The sequence below is a fragment of the Maylandia zebra genome, linkage group LG7 (genome assembly GCF_041146795.1).
Source record: "Maylandia zebra isolate NMK-2024a linkage group LG7, Mzebra_GT3a, whole genome shotgun sequence".
Taxonomy (NCBI): Eukaryota; Metazoa; Chordata; class Actinopteri; order Cichliformes; family Cichlidae; genus Maylandia; species Maylandia zebra.
Window position 1 is genome coordinate 67,609,816 of NC_135173.1, and position 20,666 is coordinate 67,630,481.

Consider the following 20,666-nt stretch of genomic DNA (forward strand, 5'->3'; position numbering starts at 1 on the left):
CAACGGTTTGGACCTGTGCAGGATATACTGGACAAAGGATGATGAAGATGGAGCTGCCAGCAAGGAGGAAAAGAGGAAGCCCTCAGAGGAGGTTCATAGATGCAGTGAAGGAGGCCGTGCAGAGGGTTGGAGTGATTGTGGTGAAATAGAAGTTAAGGAAGAAGAGGTCTCTATCAGGCCATCACAGCAGCTGCAGCATCATCTGCAAAGTCATGTGTTTTTATACTGATGAAGATTAAGAGACGTAACCCAATACTGTTTCCTTACTGTGTATCGCAGACTGACTGAAAACTCCTGAACATAGAAGTTGTTTCTACCAAAGGAGGGCATCAGTGTCACTGCAGTGGGATGAGTGCTTACCGGTCCAAAGCTGTTGCTGTCCAGACTGTGGCCGTGATGATCTCCCTCGATCCAGAAGTGACCATCTGGAACTCGAACATAGCGGTTCTTGTAGGCCAGAGTCCTGAAAAGATGGAAAATGAGAGAAACTTCTAAGAAAGCAAGAACTTTGTTTTCAGTCAGACGTTCATTATAAATTCATTCAATTTAATCGAGAAGACATTGTCGAGATGACCTGCTGAAGTTAGGGTTAGGGCATCACAGTGGGAAAGAAAGCTGATGGAGGGAACTCTGAACTTGGCATGGTTGTTGGTGCCAGACAGATTGGTCTGACTGTTTCAGAAACTGCTGATCTGCTGGGATTTTCCCACAAACCCATCTTTAGTGTTTACAGAGGTCGGACTGAAAAAAAAAAATCCAGTGAGCCACAGTAATCCAGTAACGTGCCTTGCTAATGTCAGGGGTCAGAGGAGAGTGCCCAGATTGGTTCAAGCTGACAGAAAGGCAGCGGTAGGTCAAATAACAACCAAAGCCTGCAGAAGAGCATCTGTGAGTGCACAACATGTTGAACTTTGAGGCAGAAGTCCACACTGGGTGTCGCTGCTGCCAGCCTAAAGCTGCATTTCAGAGTCTCACCAGAACTGCAAAATAGAAAAGCATTGAAACATCTTTTGAGTCTCGATTTCTGCGGCGACATTCGGACGGTAGGATCAGAGTATGACGTGAACAACATGAAAGCATGGCTCCATCCCGCCTGTATCAGCAGTTCAGGCTGGCTGTGGACTGACTGCAGGAGAGTTTTTCCTGGGTCCCAACTGAGCATAATTTAAACTCCGCAGCCGACCTGAGTAATGTTTCTATGTCCATCTCTTTGTGACCACAGTGAACCATGATGGCTCCACTCATGCTGAGAGGACCACAATTAAACTCCTCAATTCAAACACAGAAATACAACAAAATCAAATGTCACCATTTATATTCAGACTTCAGGCAGCATTACATTTAATGCAACACCAGCATTGGAAAATTATTACTGTTAAACTGCAGCGATGACAGCAACTACACCCATTTTTACTGATGCATGAAATAAATCAGGTTCCAAGTATTGATGGCAGTGATAATAAAAGAAAGAAATGTTCACCAGAATTATGATGGTTTTGTAATTTCCACTGTTTGTTTTCAGTTCAGTTTAGGGTCAGTTAGTTATTTCAGTTATATATTTATATTTTATCACACCCAGCTTTATTCTTTGATTTAACTTTGGATATCTATGACGACCCGACTCAAAAACAGAACTGACTAGGACTAGGAATGACTAGGAACAAAGCTAGCGGGCTAACTGTAGCCTGCATGATGTTATTTTTTTCAGTCACAATACAGTAAAAATATAATGACAACTACTCACAAGGCAACCATACAGGCAGCCTGGATGGAGGCAAGCTGTCCAACTTGGACTGACTGCAGTCACTCACACTTTCACACTTAAAGTTCATTTACTCTGAATCAGTTGATGAGGTTGCAAACTTCAGCCTTTTCCTGTAGTTTTTTCCCAAAACTGACAAAAACAACAAGTGAACCAAGCAAGTCTCTTTAAACCAAATGAGAATGTTTAGTCCACTTATCCGCTCTTTAAGTCTGACGTCATTAGCCGTTTCTGGGTCCAAAGTCAAACGAACACTGCACCATCGCTGAGAGTTACATAATAAATAAAATGATCAGCATTCTGCTTTACCAGGTGTAACAATTAAGTTTAACATCCAGGCATCCATGAAAACAGGATTTATGAAGTTTAACAGAGTTAGAAGTTAGCGGAAGTTAGCTCGCTAGCTTCCACCTAAACATGATATAGCATGTTCTGACTGAGAGGTTTCTGAATAAATTAAAACGTACAGCTCTGTTATCACTTCCAACATAAATGAAGACAGAAAACTAAACAGCAGTGACGTTTGTAGGGCTACTGAAGTTTGGCTAGCTGGTATATAATGATGTGGTAAATGGACTGATTCTTACATGGCGCTTTTCTACTCTCCCAGAGTACTCAAAGTGCTGTATACACTCATTCACACTCATACAAGCACTTCTATATTCAAGTGCAATCTAACCAACATTCACACAACTTGGGGTTAGAAACTTGCCCAAGGATAATTTGGCATGCAGACTGGGGAAGCCAAGGATCGAACAACCAACCTTCCAATCAGTAGCTGATCTGCTACGTGATCGCTAGCGACACAGCTATGTTAGCATAAACACACTGAAGCCTGCAGGATGAACACCAACTTTTTTCCACTGGATAAAAGTTAACGTGAGGGTTCCTGATGGTTAGAGACAAATGCAATCGCATGGCAGGATGCTGTAAATGGACCAAACTTCAGTCAGGAGAACAACTGAGATAATCCATCCACAATACGAGGTTAGTCATTCATATACTGCTACATGGGCTGGAGTTACATCATAAGGGTTTAAAAACTGAGCTTTAAAATGAAGAGCGATGATAAAAACTGAGAGAAGCCGACAGTGATCACTGACTGTTTTGAGGGGCTTGTTCAGATTAAATAGAAAAAGATACAAAACATTAAAACATGTTAAAAACACAACAGCCTTAATAAACGTAGGGTAGTTTGGGCTGGAAGCAGGATTCATACGTCATCACTTAAAGACCGGAGTGGCCAGATTGCATTAATTCTACTGCTAGCTGCTATTCCACACTTACCGTTTGTGTACTCTGCACATATATGGTACCTGTTGTATCTCAGATTGCAAAACACACCCAACTACAGGAGGGCGCTTAGCTCAAATTGCAGCATACACCTGGTAGCTGTGTTGGATTGAGGTTGGATCACATTCACAACATAAACAAACTGCTCTGGAGTTCATTTGAAACCTGATCGAGATGTGTTTTTGGTTCACACCAGAACAACTGTAAACTGATAATTGCTGTGTCTTACCATCATTTCATTGCCTTAGTGATGCACTAAAGTCACTCTGACGACTGCAGCTGACTGCGAGTTGTCTGAGACCTGGTCCTCATCTTCAAAGGTAACATGGATGCAAGTTGTTTGCACACGGTTGGAATCATTTTGATTGTGTTACGGTCTCTAACTGTAGCATTAGCTAATGTTAGTGGTGTTGCTGGTATATCTCCAAAAGTTGATTCTGTTCATCTGGACGTAGCGTTTTGTGGGAGAAACATTTCATCACTCATCCAAGTGACTTCTTCAGGCTCAGCTGACTGCAGGTTTCAATCTTATAAACAGGACATTTGCATAATGAGTGAAACCAGCCCACTGAAGGAGCAATGGGCTGGGAGGTCAGTTCCTTAATCTTAATTATGCAAATTCTCATGACCATTGATCAACAACCACTGATCAATGGCCATGAGTCCCATTCACAGAGAGTTGGGGAATGGCTACAATCACAAGTGCATTTTCTGCTTTTAGCATGTTTCAGACTTTTTGTATTGTGCTTTTAATCTTAACAGTTTCTGGAAACCAAACAGGAGCTCACAAAATGATCTCCAGGGGTAAACTGATCAAAGTGTTCATGTGGGAAGACAAAAAAAAGAAAATGAAAATCAGGAGAGAATAGCCGTTAACGTTTTCATTGACGGTGGATCAAATTATCGCCTTCATTTCATTATCCTTAATCATCAGCCTCCAAATCATCTCCTGCAGCGTCACTTCCCTCCGTCACCTTATCGCTCAAACAAAGATCTGATCAGAGGATTCAGCCTAACAGAGGTGGTGGAGGGGGGCGGTGCTCATCTCGTCCTGCAGCCGCTTCAGTTAGCTCGTCGCGTTTATGAGGAGAAGGTCCGACGCCCTTCATCATCCCTCTGGACTGTTACGAGGCTGTTCCAGCCCTGATTTATCATCCAGCTTGGGAACATTGTGAATTATAGCCTCAGTGACTTTTTAAATGGAAATTTGTCTGCAATTCCTCACGCATATGTGTGTGTGTGTGTGTGTAGGTTGGTCCTGCAGGCTGACCAAAGAGGCCTTGGATACATAAATATTGATTTAGCCATAGCAGCTGAATTTACTGACTCGCAAAGGAAAAGAAATAAGAGAAAACAAGCTGGGACCTTTTTGCAGAAATAAAAAGGTTGCAGTTTATATGACACCAATTCTCTGCTACATTTGACAAGGAATGAGTATGAAATCTTTAAAGAACCAAGGACAATTGAGTTTACTGCATTTAGTCTTTCATTCGACTCAGCTTGGTGTGCTGTGGTGATGAATCAGAGCTACAAGAAAAAGAAATCATCATCATTTGTGGTTTAAAAATCCGTCCCAGCAGTTATTTTTTGATGAAATGTAAATTTTCTAATTAACTTTTTTTCCATTAACATGCCCGCCGTGCTTCTACATCAATTAGTGCGTTCTCCACGTGCACCTTTCAAGTGAGTAAAAAGGTGCGACCTTGATGTTATCTCCACAGCGAAATTAGCAGCAGAGCTGTGGCCTCCCAATCTGTTTTTAATATCTTTAGTGCCTTTGAGCAGAATTTCATAGAAAACCTAGAGAAAGCTGCGTCTTAATAATCCCAGTTTGGGAAAATGCTGCATTAGAAGCACTCGCAGCTACACCGACTGAGCTTTTACAGTTAAAGTGCTTCACAAGTAAACTTACTTTCATATCTGTCGGTGTCTGGTTTTCTTTGAGGTCTTTCTGGATTACAAAAGAAAATAATATGCATAATGTAAAAGGTATTTTACTGCTACAAAGGCTCTCCCAGAGAGACGAAGAACATGCATTTTATAAATATACATATAACTGGATAAATGCTGCATAAGAATCTCTCAGAACTGACGGAGCTTACTGCACTGGCTTTGAGCTCTTTGAGTAAAAGCGTAACATATAGAGTCATGTGGAAGTCTTCTCATGTTATGAGTACGTGTTTGACAGATCCTGTTGTTACAGCTGTGTGTTGTAGTTTGTCATGTATGCATCATGTGGTGTGTTATGTAGTTTGTGTACGGACCAAATCTGGGGGGGATGCTGCAACAGTCTCCATGCTGCAGAGAATGCACTGTGGATAGTAACGGCTGCATGGTGAGGATTGCTTTTGATTTCTCAAGCACATTTAACACCATCCATCCAAGTCTCCATCCACTCATAACGAGCACGAGCGTCAGGGTGATCCTGGGCTTTCATGATACCTTTGAACTGGTCTTTTTCCAGAGTGGAAAGATTGTACAGCATACATCTTTAATGACTTTAAGAAAAACTGTTTGGGGGTTTTCTCTGATCCCCACGGGTCAAAGGTATACATATAGGCTCAGATATATACATATATGCCCACTAATATATGGTTAAATAACTCTTAGCAAGTTGCTCCTCAACCAGACGTTTTTGGTACCCATCAACATCATCCCAGCATAATCCAGTCTCATATTTTTCCACTCTTCGTAGCAGAATTGGAAAACTGTCACTAAACTGTCCACATTTCAGCCATCTAGCTGTTGATTTGAGAAGTTGAAGAATTTAGATTCATTATTCCATCCACTGTGGCTAATGTACCAGGACCACTGGCAGATACTACCGCCACCATGTTTGACAGCTGTTGCACTGTTCTTAGGTTGAAAGTCTCATCTTTACTCCTCCAAACATACTTCTTGTCTTTGTGGCCACATAGCTCAGTCTTGGTCATGTCTGAAAACCGTACATGGACAACTGCAAAAGTTTTGATTTTGTAGCTTCTGTCTTTGTTGGCACCCTCTCAGTCAATGGAGATGCAAAACTGGCCTCACTGTTGATGCAGGTGTTCCAGCAGTTTCCAGTTCAATTCAATTTTACTTATACAGCACCAAACCACAAACGCCTCAAGGTGCTTTATATTGTAAGGTAGACCCTACAGAGAAAACCCAACAATCATATGACCCCTATGAGCAAGCACTTTGGCGACAGTGGGAAGGAAAAACTCCCTTTTAACAGGAAGAACCAGGCTCAGGGAGGGGCGGGGCCATCATGGAAGGCTTGAGCCTCGGTGGTTCCTTAACATCCTAACCAATTTCCTCAAACCTGAGATGAACAGTTTGGGTCTTCTTACAGACCTCAGTAAAGCAGTGACACACCTAAATAACTTGCACTAACATACAGTTGTTGAACTGATGATCTTGAAATCTGCAATTGTTTAGAAATGGTTCAGAGATGGTTGCTAACGTGTTTAAATCTGGTGTAAATCTTGTGCAATCCTTCCACACTGGAACAGTTCAAAGAAATCATAAAAGCTCAAGGTTACCCTGACATTCATGCTTGTGATGAAGGGGTTACATGAAGAGGATGTGGAATCTTCAATACCCCGCATCCAGACTGACAGCTAGACAACAAGTAGCTCCAACTTTCAGAAGAAGGAACTGCTCTCAGAGCTGGAGATCGACAATGTACAACACAAATGCTACAGCAAGGGGGGGGGGGGGGGACATCAGGTCATTCTGGGTGTCTCTCATCTACTAGCATTTCTACTAACGTCTCATCAATGGGTGCTAACTGAAGGCCAGACAGTCCTGATCCCCGAGGATCATCTACCAAGGTGATGCCCTGTCCCCACTGTCGTTCTCCGTAAGCCTGAACCCCCTCAGACTACAGAGTGGAGCAGTTGTCAGCCACCTCCTCTACATGGATGACATCAAGCTGTATGCCAAGAGTGAGCGAGACATCACATCATCCACACCGGCAGGATATACAGCAATGATACTCAGACTGGAGACGTGTAGTCGGATAATAACAAAGAGAGGGAAAGTAGTCAAAACCGAGGCGCTCAAACTACCAGAAGGCAACATCGCAGACATCGAGGACAGATACAAGTACCTGGGGATCCCGCAGGCAAATGGGAACCATGAAGAGGTCGCTAGGAAAGCTGTAACCCAGACCCAGCACCCTGAGACTGTATAATAAATGGAAGGAATGAGGCCGGGAACTGATAAGTGTCAGTACCACTGTTGAAGATGAGACAACATCCACGAGTACATCAGGAAGATGCCCACAACCGACCGAGTGCTCAGTGAATACCTCAGACAACAGAAACTCAAGAAAGAGGAGGAAGGAGAGGAGCCATCATGGAAGGACAGGCCCCTGCACGGTATGTACCACCGGCAGATAGAGGAGGTGGCTGACATCCAGAAGTCCTACCAGTGGCTGGACAAAGCTGGACTGAAAGACAGCACAGAGGCACTAATCATGGCAGCACAAGAACAAGCTCTGAGCACAAGATCCATTGAGGCTGGGGTCTATCACACCAGGCAAGACCCCAGGTGCAGGCTGTGTAAAGATGCCCCAGAGACAATCCAGCACATAACAGCAGGGTGCAAGATGCTAGCAGGAACATCTGTGCCGAGTATGGCCTGGAAGTCCTGAGGTCAAAATCAGACATGCACCCTAGGGTGGTGGAGAATGACTGTGTCTAAGATCCTGTGGGGTATATCTTGCTGTGGTCTGCTGGGGGGAAGGAGGGGGGGCATCTGAGCTGGTAACACCGACAGACTGAACAAACTGATGAGGAAGGCGGGCTCTTTGATTGGCTGCAAACCGGACACTTCTGTTGCTGAACAAGCTGTTATCCATCATGGATCATGCTGACACCCTCTGCACCACTTACTGGACAGGCAGCTGTGTCCAGTGTGTTCGTGGGGTAACTGCCTCATCTCACAGAATGAACAACTCCACCCAGCATGACATCCTGGTTCCTGCTGTGGGAGTGAGTTGCTCCAAAGTTTCCTGGAGTAAGTTTTAGTGGTGGAAACTCGAAGAGAGAAAACAGGCACCCAAAATAAAGAGATCTGACTCAGACCGTCCAATTTACCTGGTAACTGAGACACAAAGTCAGAAAAGAATCATATGTACCAAACAATCACACAACTGCTTGAGAAAAGCATGATCACAGAGTCCATTCATGCTCAAAATGATCTCATCCTCATCTAAAATATCTCATATTTTGGCTTTGTGACTCACACACAGCTCCAACAAGCCTGTGATCCACTTAGTTTTTTTTAATAACAGAGCTTCAGAAGTCTTCCGGCGTGTCCCCAGACTAACCTGAGATGGACAGGATCTTGTTTCGGAGGGCTGAACTGGGACACACTCGCCCCAAATGTACTTATCCACAGAGAAATGACAAAAAGAGCGCAGAGTGACGCCACAGACGCCTCGAAGAGCTTCCAGATGCTACAAACTGCCTCATCATCACTGTGTGAACACAGCAGTGGATTTTTCACCGGCTCTTCTCCACAGAGGGCTGGTGTGCGTCACTAAGATGATGAGGGAGATGTTCCACTCACACACAGTCACATTTTTACTGTGACACACACACACCTCCTTCCATCAGTGTTAACAGCAGCTGATGGATGTTACAGCAGAGGTTGGGTTTAATGAGGCCGAGGTGGACAGCTGCTGAGAGATCCACACGGTCAGGTAAACCTGCTGCCTGCGCTCCTCAAGGCCAGTTCAGATGATTAGGTGTTTGGACCGGACACGTCGATAACGATCATTACATCTCCATCTGTTCATGCAGGGAAATTCCAGTGCTAATAAAGTTTTCCACTAATTTTCCCTCCTAACGAGTCCGCGTGTCTGCTCTATGATTTCTGACATCGGCTGTCAGACACTACAGACACGGCTCAGCATAATTGGATGGAAATATGTGCACTGAGAGATTTACAGGTGGGTCTCAGCATGTATGGATTCCTGAACTGTCCTGTGTAAAGATCAAACCGAGTACTAAAGCTGCCAGAGACACAGGATTAGCTATTTCTGGAAGTACTTCTGATAAAAACATATGAACTCTGAAAGCTGGTGCTAAATTCATGCAGCTCTGAACAATATTTCATACAAATAAATACTGATAATTAGACGTGCTTTCAGAATATTTACCGATTCTAACTTCACTGTAGATGTTATGTAAACATAAATGGTTGTTTCTCTCTGTTAGCACTGCAATACACTGGTGACCTATCCCAGGTGTACTCGACCTGGGCGCCCACTTCCGATTACAAGGTGACAGCACGGGTTGGCTGGCTGGAACCGGTCTCTACTCACAGACAGACCGGCAAAGGTTTGCTGATAACTGCAAACATATTTCGACCTATCAGAGTCCGTCTGCACCGACGACTGTGACTCGTCTGCGCTGCAGTTCTCAGCTCGTTGCATTCTCATTATAAAAGCAAAGTTGCTGAGCTCCTTTGTCATTCTGCAGTTGATTCTCCTCTTTCAGAGCTGCTTTAATTCTTGATGTTGCAGATTCAACAAGGAAGCATTCCTCAGAGATTTTGGTCCGTGATGACGTCACACAGTCACTGATAATGAAAATCTCCCATAAAATCACATCTTAAAGGCGCTCTACTGCAGCGGTCACCAACCTTTTTTGCCGGTTTATGTCCAACAATGTTTTCACGGACCGACCTTTAAGGTGAGATTATTATAAGATTTATTCATAACACACGGGAAAAGACCCAGGGAAACTGAGTTAACGATAAAAACCCTGAAAAACTAAAATTTCACACCCGAGCCTCAACTCGGTACCAAACAACTCACGGACCAGTACCGGTCTTTGGCCCAGGGGTTGGGGACCGCTGCTCTACTGGACTGAGATCTGTGCCTGTGGAAGTAATGTGGGTACAGGGAACTCATCGTTATGTTCTATGCACAAGATAGTCTGCGGCGCGGTGTGTTATCCATCAGAAGGAGGAGGAGGGATGCACATGGTCAGCAACAACACTCGGGTAGGCTGTGGAGTTCTGAGCGCCCCGGTGTGTACCAGGAAGATATCCCCACACCATCACACCAGCAGCAGCCTGACCTGTTGACGAGGGGCAGGATGGAGCCAAGCTTTCATGCTGTTTAAACCAAACTCTGCTCCTACTATCTGAAGCTCGCACGCAACGTGTTTCCATTATGGGATCGTGTGAACTGTTTCCTGTTTCCTGTTCTTAGCCGACAGCAGCGGTCTCAGTGTGGTCTTCTGCTGCTGTAGTCCATCTGCTTTGAGGTTGCTGCCATGTGATTGGCTGTTTAATGTACCAAATAAAGTAAAGCTGTCGACGAAGAATTAAAATGAATCAGCGTAAACACAAAAGAGGACGATCTTTAGCTCGTGTGATGATCAGAGTATCGATCAAAGGTTTTGGCAGACTTCTCAAACTGTCGTACTGCACAGTACTGCTAAAATCATCCAGCGTGTATATCATCTCCATCTCCTGATTCAGATGGTAACATCACACATGCAGCACCCACATGATGCATCAGGTCACATCAGCTAACTGTGACACAGAAAGCGACCGCGCTCTGACAGGCAGCACGCGCCAGCCTGGCAACCAGCAAACACCATAGCGAGACCCTGCAGCAGCGCGCCAGACACTGAGAGGAAGTGGCAGATCGTACCGCCGCGTTCACGTATCATAACACGCCATCGTCATGTGATTCAACCTGGCAGCTGTTGGAGTCAGACGCCTCTGTGCAAATTACAGGTCACCTGCTGGTGATGGGATGAATAATTAACCAGCCTGTGATGGGTTTCATATCAGAGGTGGCGCTGATGACGCTCAGCCCGTACCACCCTATCAGGTCAGCATGAATCACAGCTGAGCCCAGAAACGCCCGCCACATAGAAACAACAGCTTCACAGACTCGCCCCCGAACAGCCCACGCTGCTCGTAAATCTCCCGTCAGGACACACAAAGTGCGACCTGTGGCCTGCTGCAGGAGAATCGGCGGATCTGAATTAATAGCAGCACATCAATAAAGTTTATTTGTCTGTTAAAGCTTTAAAGGTCTCCTTCCAGCAGGAAGCACTGACATGAGGAGTCGCTCCAGCTCCAACCAAGCGATTCACACAATAACACCTTAAATAATGTCTTCATACGGGAAAGAAGTCTTTCATTTGCACATAGAAAGCTCACGAGTCCTTCAGCAGTTTAAGCAGCAGATGAACCTTTATGGACCAAACAACCAACACCCTCATATGTTTGGAAGACACTCGAGGTTAAAGGGCAAATTTACAACTAAAAGTCACCATGCTCACTGTCCTTGTTGCAGGAAGTGCAGAATGGTGAGATTGGCTTTACTCTGACAGAGAACCAATCACGAACATGGTGTTGGTCAAAATGCTGAAGTAGAAGCTCAAAAATGAGACTTTACTGACCACCTTTTACATTTGTAACATGCTTCATAGCTGTCTGTCCATTTTAAAGCAGATGCCACATTTTAGGTTTAAGTGCCATTATTTTTCCATCCAATCAAATGTGTATCCTGGTCTCTTCCTATGCTGAAACAGGAGGCATCCTATCCTATCAAATCACCTCAAATGTTTTAAACACCATGGATCTCATTCTGTTCAGTCAATACTCGTGCTCGTGATCGGGGTAAGTAAATAATTCATTAGCTTTGGTGCTACGATGCTCCACCCGATCTTCTCTTCTCATGAACAACATAAACTTCTTGACTCTAGGTGGCGACTTAATGTGGACTTTTCCAGCTTTTCAATTTTGGCCGTCTGGATCTTGGTGTTCAGAAACCAGACATGAAATTCTAATTTTAATAACAGGAGGAGGCTCATTCACACCGATATCTCTGTTATCATCAGTAGTGGTATACCATGGTCCTTTAACAGGAGTAAATTAAGAAACACAAGCACATTATAAGCTCTCATCGAGGAGTCCTGCAGCAATTTTCCAAAAGATAAGAAAGCCATAATAAATTCCCATCATGTTGGGGGAGGAACTTTCAAAATTCAGCATTGCCCTACCTGCAGAAAACTCATCTTCAAAGAAATAATAAAATAATTATTAACCATAAACAAACCTCTTAAGATTACTTTAATTAACAGGGGCTGAAAGTTGAACCAAAATAAATCTAAAATCAAATAAACCCTCGTTTGGATCCCCCCACTACAGGGGGATCTGGGAAGGTCCAACTGGTCTCCCTTCTTAAAGATGGGAACCACCATCCCAGATCTCCACGCAATGTTGTAGCGGCGTGTCAACCAAGACAGCCGACAACATCCAGAGCCTTTAGGGACCCAGGGTGAATCATTCACTCCAGGGACCAAGCAGCTGTTTAACTGCCTCAATGTTGGTTCTGTTGGCTTCATCAGGTGGTGGCCTCTAGATCGCACTGGAGTGGGTAGCAGTTGAGTGTGAAGCGGCATGAATGAGAATTAGCACCTCCAAGTCTGAGGCCTGGTTCTCAACTGCAAATGGGTGGAGTGCCCACTCTGGGTGGAGGAGTTTAGGCATCTCTGGGTCTTGTGGGGAGCGAGAAATCGACAGATGGATTGGTGAAGTGGCTGCAACGATACGTAAGCTGTGCCGGGCTGTTGTGCTGACGAGAGCTGAGAGTGAAAGCAAAGTTGTTGATTTAGCGGTTGATCTATGTCCCCACCCTCACCTGTGCTCAACTCGGCTCTGACCGAAAGAACGAGATTATTGTGGCGAATCCACTTAGCCAAAAAATGGATCGGACACGAATTGTAGAAACGAGTCTTTATATAAGGCTTCAAAAAGGGGAATGTACAACAAATAAACTGCTCGACATCAGAGCAACATATAATGGCTTCCCGAAACTTTCCTTGCTAGCTAAAACCTGAGTAACTTTCATCTACCACAAAGGATTCTGGGAAACGCAGTTTTCTAATGAAATACCTTTTAAATGCTCAATTTTAGCAGAAAATTAAATCTATAATTAACAGCTCTCACTAAACATGTGGCTAACACTTAAATCACTTACAAAATAACCAAAATGCTGTTATCAAACAAAAATCTGCGATAAAGTTACAACAGAGATTGAATTGGCGCAAATCAGCTTCCTCTGAAGGGTAGCTGGGCTCTCCTTAGAGACGGGGTGAGGAGTGGTACTCCAATAATCACACAACTGGCATAGTAACTCCAACTTTAATGGTCGCCTTCTTTTGTACAACCACAGAAAAAACGGACCCTCCAAACTTCTCCACCCCCTTTCCCGCCTGCGCGTAGCCATGCCCCACCCCCACTGGACACTTGCGCAGTAGGACACATACATCTTAACAAGGAGTTCAATCATTTGGGAGAGACTCAGAGTAGAGATGCTACAGAGGAGCCAGCTCTGGTGGTGGTTTGGGCATGTCGAGTTAGGAGGTGGTCCTGGGGTTGGCACAGGACACACTTGACAGATTATGTCTCTCGGCTGACCTGGTAACGCCTCGGTGTTGCTGTGGATAAGCTGGCGGAGGTGACTGGGAAGAGGCAAGTCTGGGCTGCTCTGCTTAGGCTGCTGCACCTGAGCCCAGGTGAGCAGTAAAAAAATTAAATAAACAACAGATAAATTGGTGTAATACGAGCACATTTTGGGGCGTAATTTTAGCTCTCTTTGGTCAAACCTTCTCTAAAATACTGTGATGTGCAAAGACAAAGCAAAAACATGAAGAAATATAAAAATGAGACATAAAATCTTATCATTACTGGGACCATGAGACATCTTTATGTGCATTTTTATTGGGAAAAAAAGGGGGGGGGGGCTGTTTACCTATTTACCATTGGCTCTGCTGCTTTTCCGAGTATCAGAGGAAGGACAGAAAAAAATAGCCCAGTGGAGCAGTGTTGGTGTTTAATTGCATTGCTTGTCTCATTCTTCAGCTAATGTGGAAGCTTAATGGACTCTGCTGGCCTCGGCTTCAGAGCAGATGACAGCTCGTCAAGGTGATTGACAGGCGTGGGGGCGGAAATTTGACCGAGTCCATTTGAAGGAGAACTAAGAATAGGCCAACTGTCTCAAGACATAAACTTTAAAGATAATTCAGCAGTCAATCATCAAGAGGAGGAAACTGCTCCAACTGTTTGTGCACTGACTCAGTGTAACTGCAGTTTTTATTGAAAGACTTCATGGCATAAGAAAAAAAATTAAAGGTGTAATTAATAACAGCATGGCAGCGGTTTTTATCGTGTGACAAAGCTTATAAGAAAGGCCCATTTCTAATCAGACCCAACCCACAGTTGGTGAAAACACAATAAAAAGCAGCTAAGAGTAAATAATAATGAACCCACGTAAGACTGAAGCCCAGCTGTGGTTTAAACCAAACCAGCTCAATCTAACAGGCGGTTTTAATGCTTTTAATGCCTTTGCTGCCTAAACCACACGGTTTGAACCACATATCTTTGTTGGGCAAACCTGACCAAGAAATTTTGTTGCTTAAACTGCATCAGAAGCGAATATGTTGGCCTCTAGCAGTCCTTCAAACTTCTTATGTCTGTCAGTTCTTAATTGTAAGCCTGTAGGGTATAAAAGTGCTGTAGAAGAGCTAGTCCATTTACACTGCATGAGACAGCTCCAAACAAGGCTGGTCAATCCCAAGAAGATTTGCTTCACGAGGTAGTAGACTTTCCATAGTATGGTTACTATGGGCTGTCAAAACCAGTCCAAGTCGGTGTCATGTCCCTATGTCGATGAAAATAAACTCAGCCAAAGGTTTCATGATTTGAGAGTTTGCCAAAGTTTCTTTTCTTTGAATTTACAGGTTAAAAATAAAGACAGTGATGCTAATGGCCACAGAGAATGTCTGGGGACACGATGCTCTCGGTAATAAATAAAAGGCCGTCTAACGTTCAGACGGTGATGTTTAGGAAGTTGCTGTATTAGAGCCAGTAGCCGGGGCTGCTCTGTTCCCCTGCTGTGTCTCATTAACTGAACTGTGGAGCTCATTTCCTCACGAGAACGCCGCGTAACAGGGCTGAGAACAGCTCCCACTTCCTCCTGAAGGATATCCAGGAAAAAGAGCATGACTCAGTCTCTCTCACACACACACACACACACACACACACACACACACACACACACACACACACACACACACACAAGAATATATAAATAGCAATCTGCAGCCTAACTTTCACGTGTTCTTTACATTGGTTCAGTGGTGCAATTTCAAGACTTAATGTAGCATCAGGACAATTCGATCTGATTTAAATAGCAGATTTGTGTCCATAATGCACCAAAAGGTTTCCTCCAACCCGTCAGTCCCACAGCTGAAGCTTGGACCAAAGCGGGTCATCAACAGAACGGCTGAAAAAGGAAAGAATCGAGCTGCTGCAGAGCTCAGAGAGCCGTGCATGAATAAATGCTGCAAATCTCAATGACATGAAGCAACCCTGTGAGGGAGACTGGGTTTTACTGCACTACGTAACATGATGGCTGCTTGGGCTGGGAGTACCTGAGGTGTAAAGAACCACGAGCACTAAGAGGAAGTTTAAACTCCAACCTGACATTTTACGTATCACAGGCAAGCGGTCGACTACACGCACGAGCTCGGATTTATAAATGATCCAACTGACTCGTACATCTTTCCACATTTTAATTTTGCAGAGCTGTTCGAGACTCGTAAGCCTCCACTGTTTATCTGATGTGTGTACATGCTCGAGTCGACTGGCATCACACGAGTTTCTGGTAAGCCTTTGCTGTGATCCCATCTGCGTGTTGGGTCCTTGCTGTACACGACTAGTTTCAGTTTGAGGCAAGAAAGAGAAAAAAAAGCTCGACACTGCTCTCAGCACTCTGACATGTTAGTTTCATGGTGTGCTGCACCAAAATCCTTTTCTCTAATGCGTTCAGCCTCCTGGTAAATGCAGCACAACACATGATGCCAACAATTCTGCTCCCATTATCAGCGGGAGCCGCTTTATAGTCAATGCAATAAAGTGATGCATCTTGTAGACAAACACTTTAATCTAAAGAAAAAGAAAAGAAAAGAAAATGTTGAACATTGAGGCTCGAAATGTAAAAGAGAGGAGGTGAACGATGGGAAGTAAAGGTCCAGCAGGCCGTGAAACAGCCTCACATACCAGCCACATACCTGAATGACGCAGTTTAAAAAGTTAAACAGTGTACAAAGTGTTGGTGAGTAGTGTGTCTACCCATGAATCATAATGTGAGACGGTTAATGGGAGAGGAAACCCTGCAACAGACTGGCGACCTGTCCAGGGCGCAAGCTGATAGGCTCCAGCCCCCACGACCCTGAATTAAGGAAGTAGAAGAAGATGGATGGATGGAGAAAAAGAAGAAAGAACAAATTTCTCCAGAAATCAATCAATCAATCAAAGTTCTGGTTTTTCTCTGGTTTGACTTTGCTAGGTTGACAAGAATCCAGAAGAAATTTACAACCTGGGAACTAGAAACACACTGGTGGAATGACGCAGCCTTCAGCCGGTGTGCACATGGCTGGATAAATGCGTAAAAGCTGAAGGATGCTTGAAAAACTTTTAAAAAAGGGTTGATCCTGTGATCTGATGTATAAAAAAGCTGAAATGCTGCTCAGTTTGAATCTGTGTGTAAGGAGCTTGTTAAGAAACACATCTGCACACTTTTCTTTCCAAGCTCCTTAGACTTCGATCACCTGGATGATTGAGAACCTTCACAGATGAATCAGGGCATGGTTCTCCTTTAAATCGCTGCTGATGAAAGCTACGGCTCACAAGCTTAGTGGAAGAGTCTGCAGCATCCGAGTATCAGGCAGCGAGAGTGCTCGTACTCCACATTCACAGGGTCGTGCACCATGAGTTTGTCCCCGAGTGTCAGAACTCCCGTGTTCCCGTCACTTCCTGAGGTGTCTTAACCACGAACTGCACGAACCGTGGCGCCCGCCGTTTTAACACCAACGCAACACTCATGCCAGAAGGGTTTTTTCTTGTTATCCGCTTGGTTCATTTTCTCACAGTTTCAGGGCATCGTTTTTTCCGGTTGTGATAACTTCTTTGAATAGCAAGCCTGGCTGTTCAAACACAGCTGAGGCACGCAGCTGTGTGACCACAGGCCATCGTCAAACGAGTGGTCAAACAGAGGGTGCAACTGGCCTCCACAAATGGTGTCAGATAAAGTGTGTCTGACAATAAGCTGGTGAATATATGAACGTATCGCTTCACGTCCACTACGTAAAGCAATTTCATGCATTAAAAAATATATCCTGGAAACTCAGAGGCTGAAGATTGAGCTGATGTAAGGCAGGTGGCTGATGAGAGCGAATATTCAATGAAGACGGTGGAGAGAAATACTGAGGCCAAAAAGTCTGGAGAAAACAAAACAGGAAGAGATCCTGGAATGGTGGAAAATACTCCATGAAGAAAAGATTTAGAGCCGACAAAGTCAGGAAAACTCTGAAATGGGTGAGGATTTTTATAAAGACTTTCAGAGTTTCAGGAAGTAACGGAGGGCAGAGAGGAGCAAACTGGATGAAACCAAAGAGACAAAGGAGGAGCAGCCGGCTCTGGACTTTATGCTTTTCTGGGAGACAAAGAGTTCTGATGACAACTGACAAAAATCAGTTTTAATGTATAAACACTTTGATTCTTCATCTGAAGCCCGAGGTTGATGAATCAACAATGTCACAGACATCCACAGTTATCCCCTCTCCTGTCCATCAAACACCCGCCACAGCGACAGGATGGACCTGATCTTTTGTGAGTCAGTCTGAAAGTGTCGTCGCAGAGACGTTGGCGTCTTCTGGGACTGACAGAGGAGCAAAAACTCTGCCGATGGGAGAGGATTTACTCCCCGCGTACACTACAGAGATGATGTTCTTGACAGCAAAAGGCATGATGACAGCAAAAGGCAACAAAAAACAAAGAAAGAAACAAAAAAAGCAACATTTTACAACTTCAACCTAAAGCGCTCCATCTATGCAAGATAGCATGGGTGCTGTGTAGGAGTAAAGTCAGTTTCAGTCCACTCCTGTCAGGCCACATGGTCTTCTCCGGCCATCACCTCCGGCATGATGGCGCCTGTGTTTGGCTTTGCCGCTGTCGGGTGTAGCCGTTTTCGCTCTATTGTTGTGTTTTTTCTCTCTACTCTGCTGTTTTTTAACTGTTTTAATGATGTTCTGGCTGCATTGGTCTACGACCGTCTGACGCTATTATCCATCCGTTCGTCAATGACGGCCAAAGATGTTTTTTCCTCTTCCTTTTGTGGGACTTTCCATTCTCCACACTTTTTCCCGCATTCCTCTGGTACCTTCCACCCTCTGCCTGTGACTGAATCTTCGGCCAGCGCTTTCAGCGTTCCCCGTAGACTACGGAGAAGAAGAGGAAAGAGATCAGGCAGCCAGGTGAAGTTTAGGCTCCTTTGGCGGCGGGGGCTGATTAGAAAGCGATGTTGGGCGTTTTCTGTTGCCTATGCACATGACAGCTATATGGAGAGGAACCCGTCTCCCAAGGCCCCACTTGGATAGAGGGGGCCTGGCTCTCCGAGGTCGTGTTATCTCAGAAGGGTTCATCCAGACTCTTCTGCTGACTGGTTTTTTATCCCCTCGGTGAGTGGAATATATGAACATGAAGGCTCTGATCTCGGGAATTTACGCCCTTTAGCTCGAGAAACTCGAGCTTCTACCAACAACAATGTTTTCACCCCGCTGTCTATGGCGCTCTTTAATGCCCGATCTTTGGCGAATAAATCGTTTGTACTTAACGATTTTATTGTTTCTAAAAATCTGGACTTCCTGTTTTTGACTGAGACCTGGCAACGGGGGTCGGATTATTCGTCTACTATTGAAATGTGCCCAAACGGCTTCGCTGTCATTAGCCAGCCTCGAGGATCTGGTCGTGGAGGAGGCCTCGCGGTGGCATATCGGAGCCGTTTAGACTGCCATCCAGTGAAAGTTGGACACTTTCTGTCTTTTGAGCTGCAGCTCATCAAAATCGGAAAGAAGGATCCTTTTCACTGTGCACTGGTTTATCGCCCTCCTGGCCCAAACAGCTCATTCTTAGCTGAGTTTAGTGATTTTCTGTCCTCTACTATGAGGTTGTCTAAATTGCTTCTTGTGGGAGATTTTAATATACATGTCGATGATGAGTCCGACCCCTTTGCTAGGGGTCTGTTGAAGATTGTGAAACTTTTCTTGATTTCTTTTTAGAAAAAATTAGCAACATAAGGAAAAACCTGTCTTTTTCAGCGTCTGCGCTGTCTGTTCCCACGCCAGCTCGGCCTGTTGTTTTAGAAGGTTTTTCACCTGTTTCACTACCAGAGTTGGAAAAAATAGTTAGTGCAACAAAATTATCCGCTTGCTCTCTTGATGTGTTACCTGCATCACTATTCAAAAATGTTTTTTACTCTACTGGTCCTTGCATTCTTACTATAATTAACACCTCTTTGGCTTCAGGCATAGTCCCTGCTTATTTTAAAACTGCTGTTATTCATCCTTTGTTAAAAAAGCCTATGCTGGACCCATCTCTCCCTAGCAATTATAGACCAATTTCAAAAATTCCGGTAATCGCTAAGATTTTAGAGAAGATCGTGGCTAAGCAGCTTACAGCAGTCTTAGATAATTATAGTATTTTCGACAAATTTCAGTCGGGCTTTCGTAAAGTCCATTCCACCGAAACAGCCCTTCTTAGAGTTTCTAATGACATTTTGTTACAAAGTGATGCAGGTAAATGTTCTGTTCTCTTAATGTTGGATCTTACGGCGGCCTTTGATACTGTTGACCATTTTATTTTACTTAACAGGTTGAAATACTGGGTCGGTGTCTCTGGGACTGCATTGAAATGGTTCTCCTCGTATCTCTCTGACCGATTTTCCTCTGTGGCAGTTTCTAAGTATAGATCATCTTCTGCATCTCTGTCTTTTGGTGTGCCACAAGGCTCTGTGCTAGGGCCATTCCTGTTTTTAGTTTATTTACTCCCTCTCCAGCACATTCTGAGCCCTTTTGAGGATATTTTTTTACCATTGTTATGCGGACGATATCCAACTCTATATATCTTTTAAGCCGGAGGAGGTTTCTAAGCTGCGGCTTTTAAATGTGTGCTTGGAAACCATTAAAGGCTGGATGGCTGAAAACTTCCTCCAACTAAATGAAAATAAAACCGAAGTCCTCTTATGCGCCCCAGATAGACATAGACCCAGTATAATAAATGCTCTTGGTCCTCTTTCAGTGTTTGTAAAACCATCTGTCAGGAACTTAGGGATTATCCTTGATCCTGCTCTTACGTTAGATAGTCATGTTAAATCTCTTGTTCGGTCCTACTTTTATCATTTAAGAAATATCTCTAAATTGAGCTCCATAATTTCCTATACCGAACTGGAGATTGTTATTCATGCTTTTATTTCATCACGACTGGACTATTGCAATTCCCTGTTTACTTGTTTAAACAAAGGTTCCTTGGAGCGTCTGCAGATCGTTCAGAATGCTGCAGCAAGACTTTTGACGAAAGTTTCTAAATATTCACATATAACACCGTTGCTTATGCAGTTACATTGGCTTCCTGTCGAATCTAGAGTCCATTTTAAGATTTTGGTTTTAACTTTTAAGGCTCTTCAACAACAAGCACCACCATATATTATTGAACTTTTGCAGCCCTATGCCCCTAGTAGGTCTCTGAGGTC

At 44.2% G+C, this 20,666-nt stretch overlaps 1 protein-coding gene across 1 annotated transcript in view; it reads right to left on the reverse strand.

Moving 5' to 3' along the window:
• Nucleotides 1-20,666, reverse strand: part of immp2l (inner mitochondrial membrane peptidase subunit 2) — a 201,888-nt gene that overhangs the window by 12,008 nt on the left and 169,214 nt on the right. Inside the window, exon 5 of the mRNA XM_076886963.1 lies at nt 361-463. Coding sequence (XP_076743078.1) covers nt 361-463 — 103 coding nt within the window. The remainder of the gene's footprint in view (nt 1-360; nt 464-20,666) is intronic.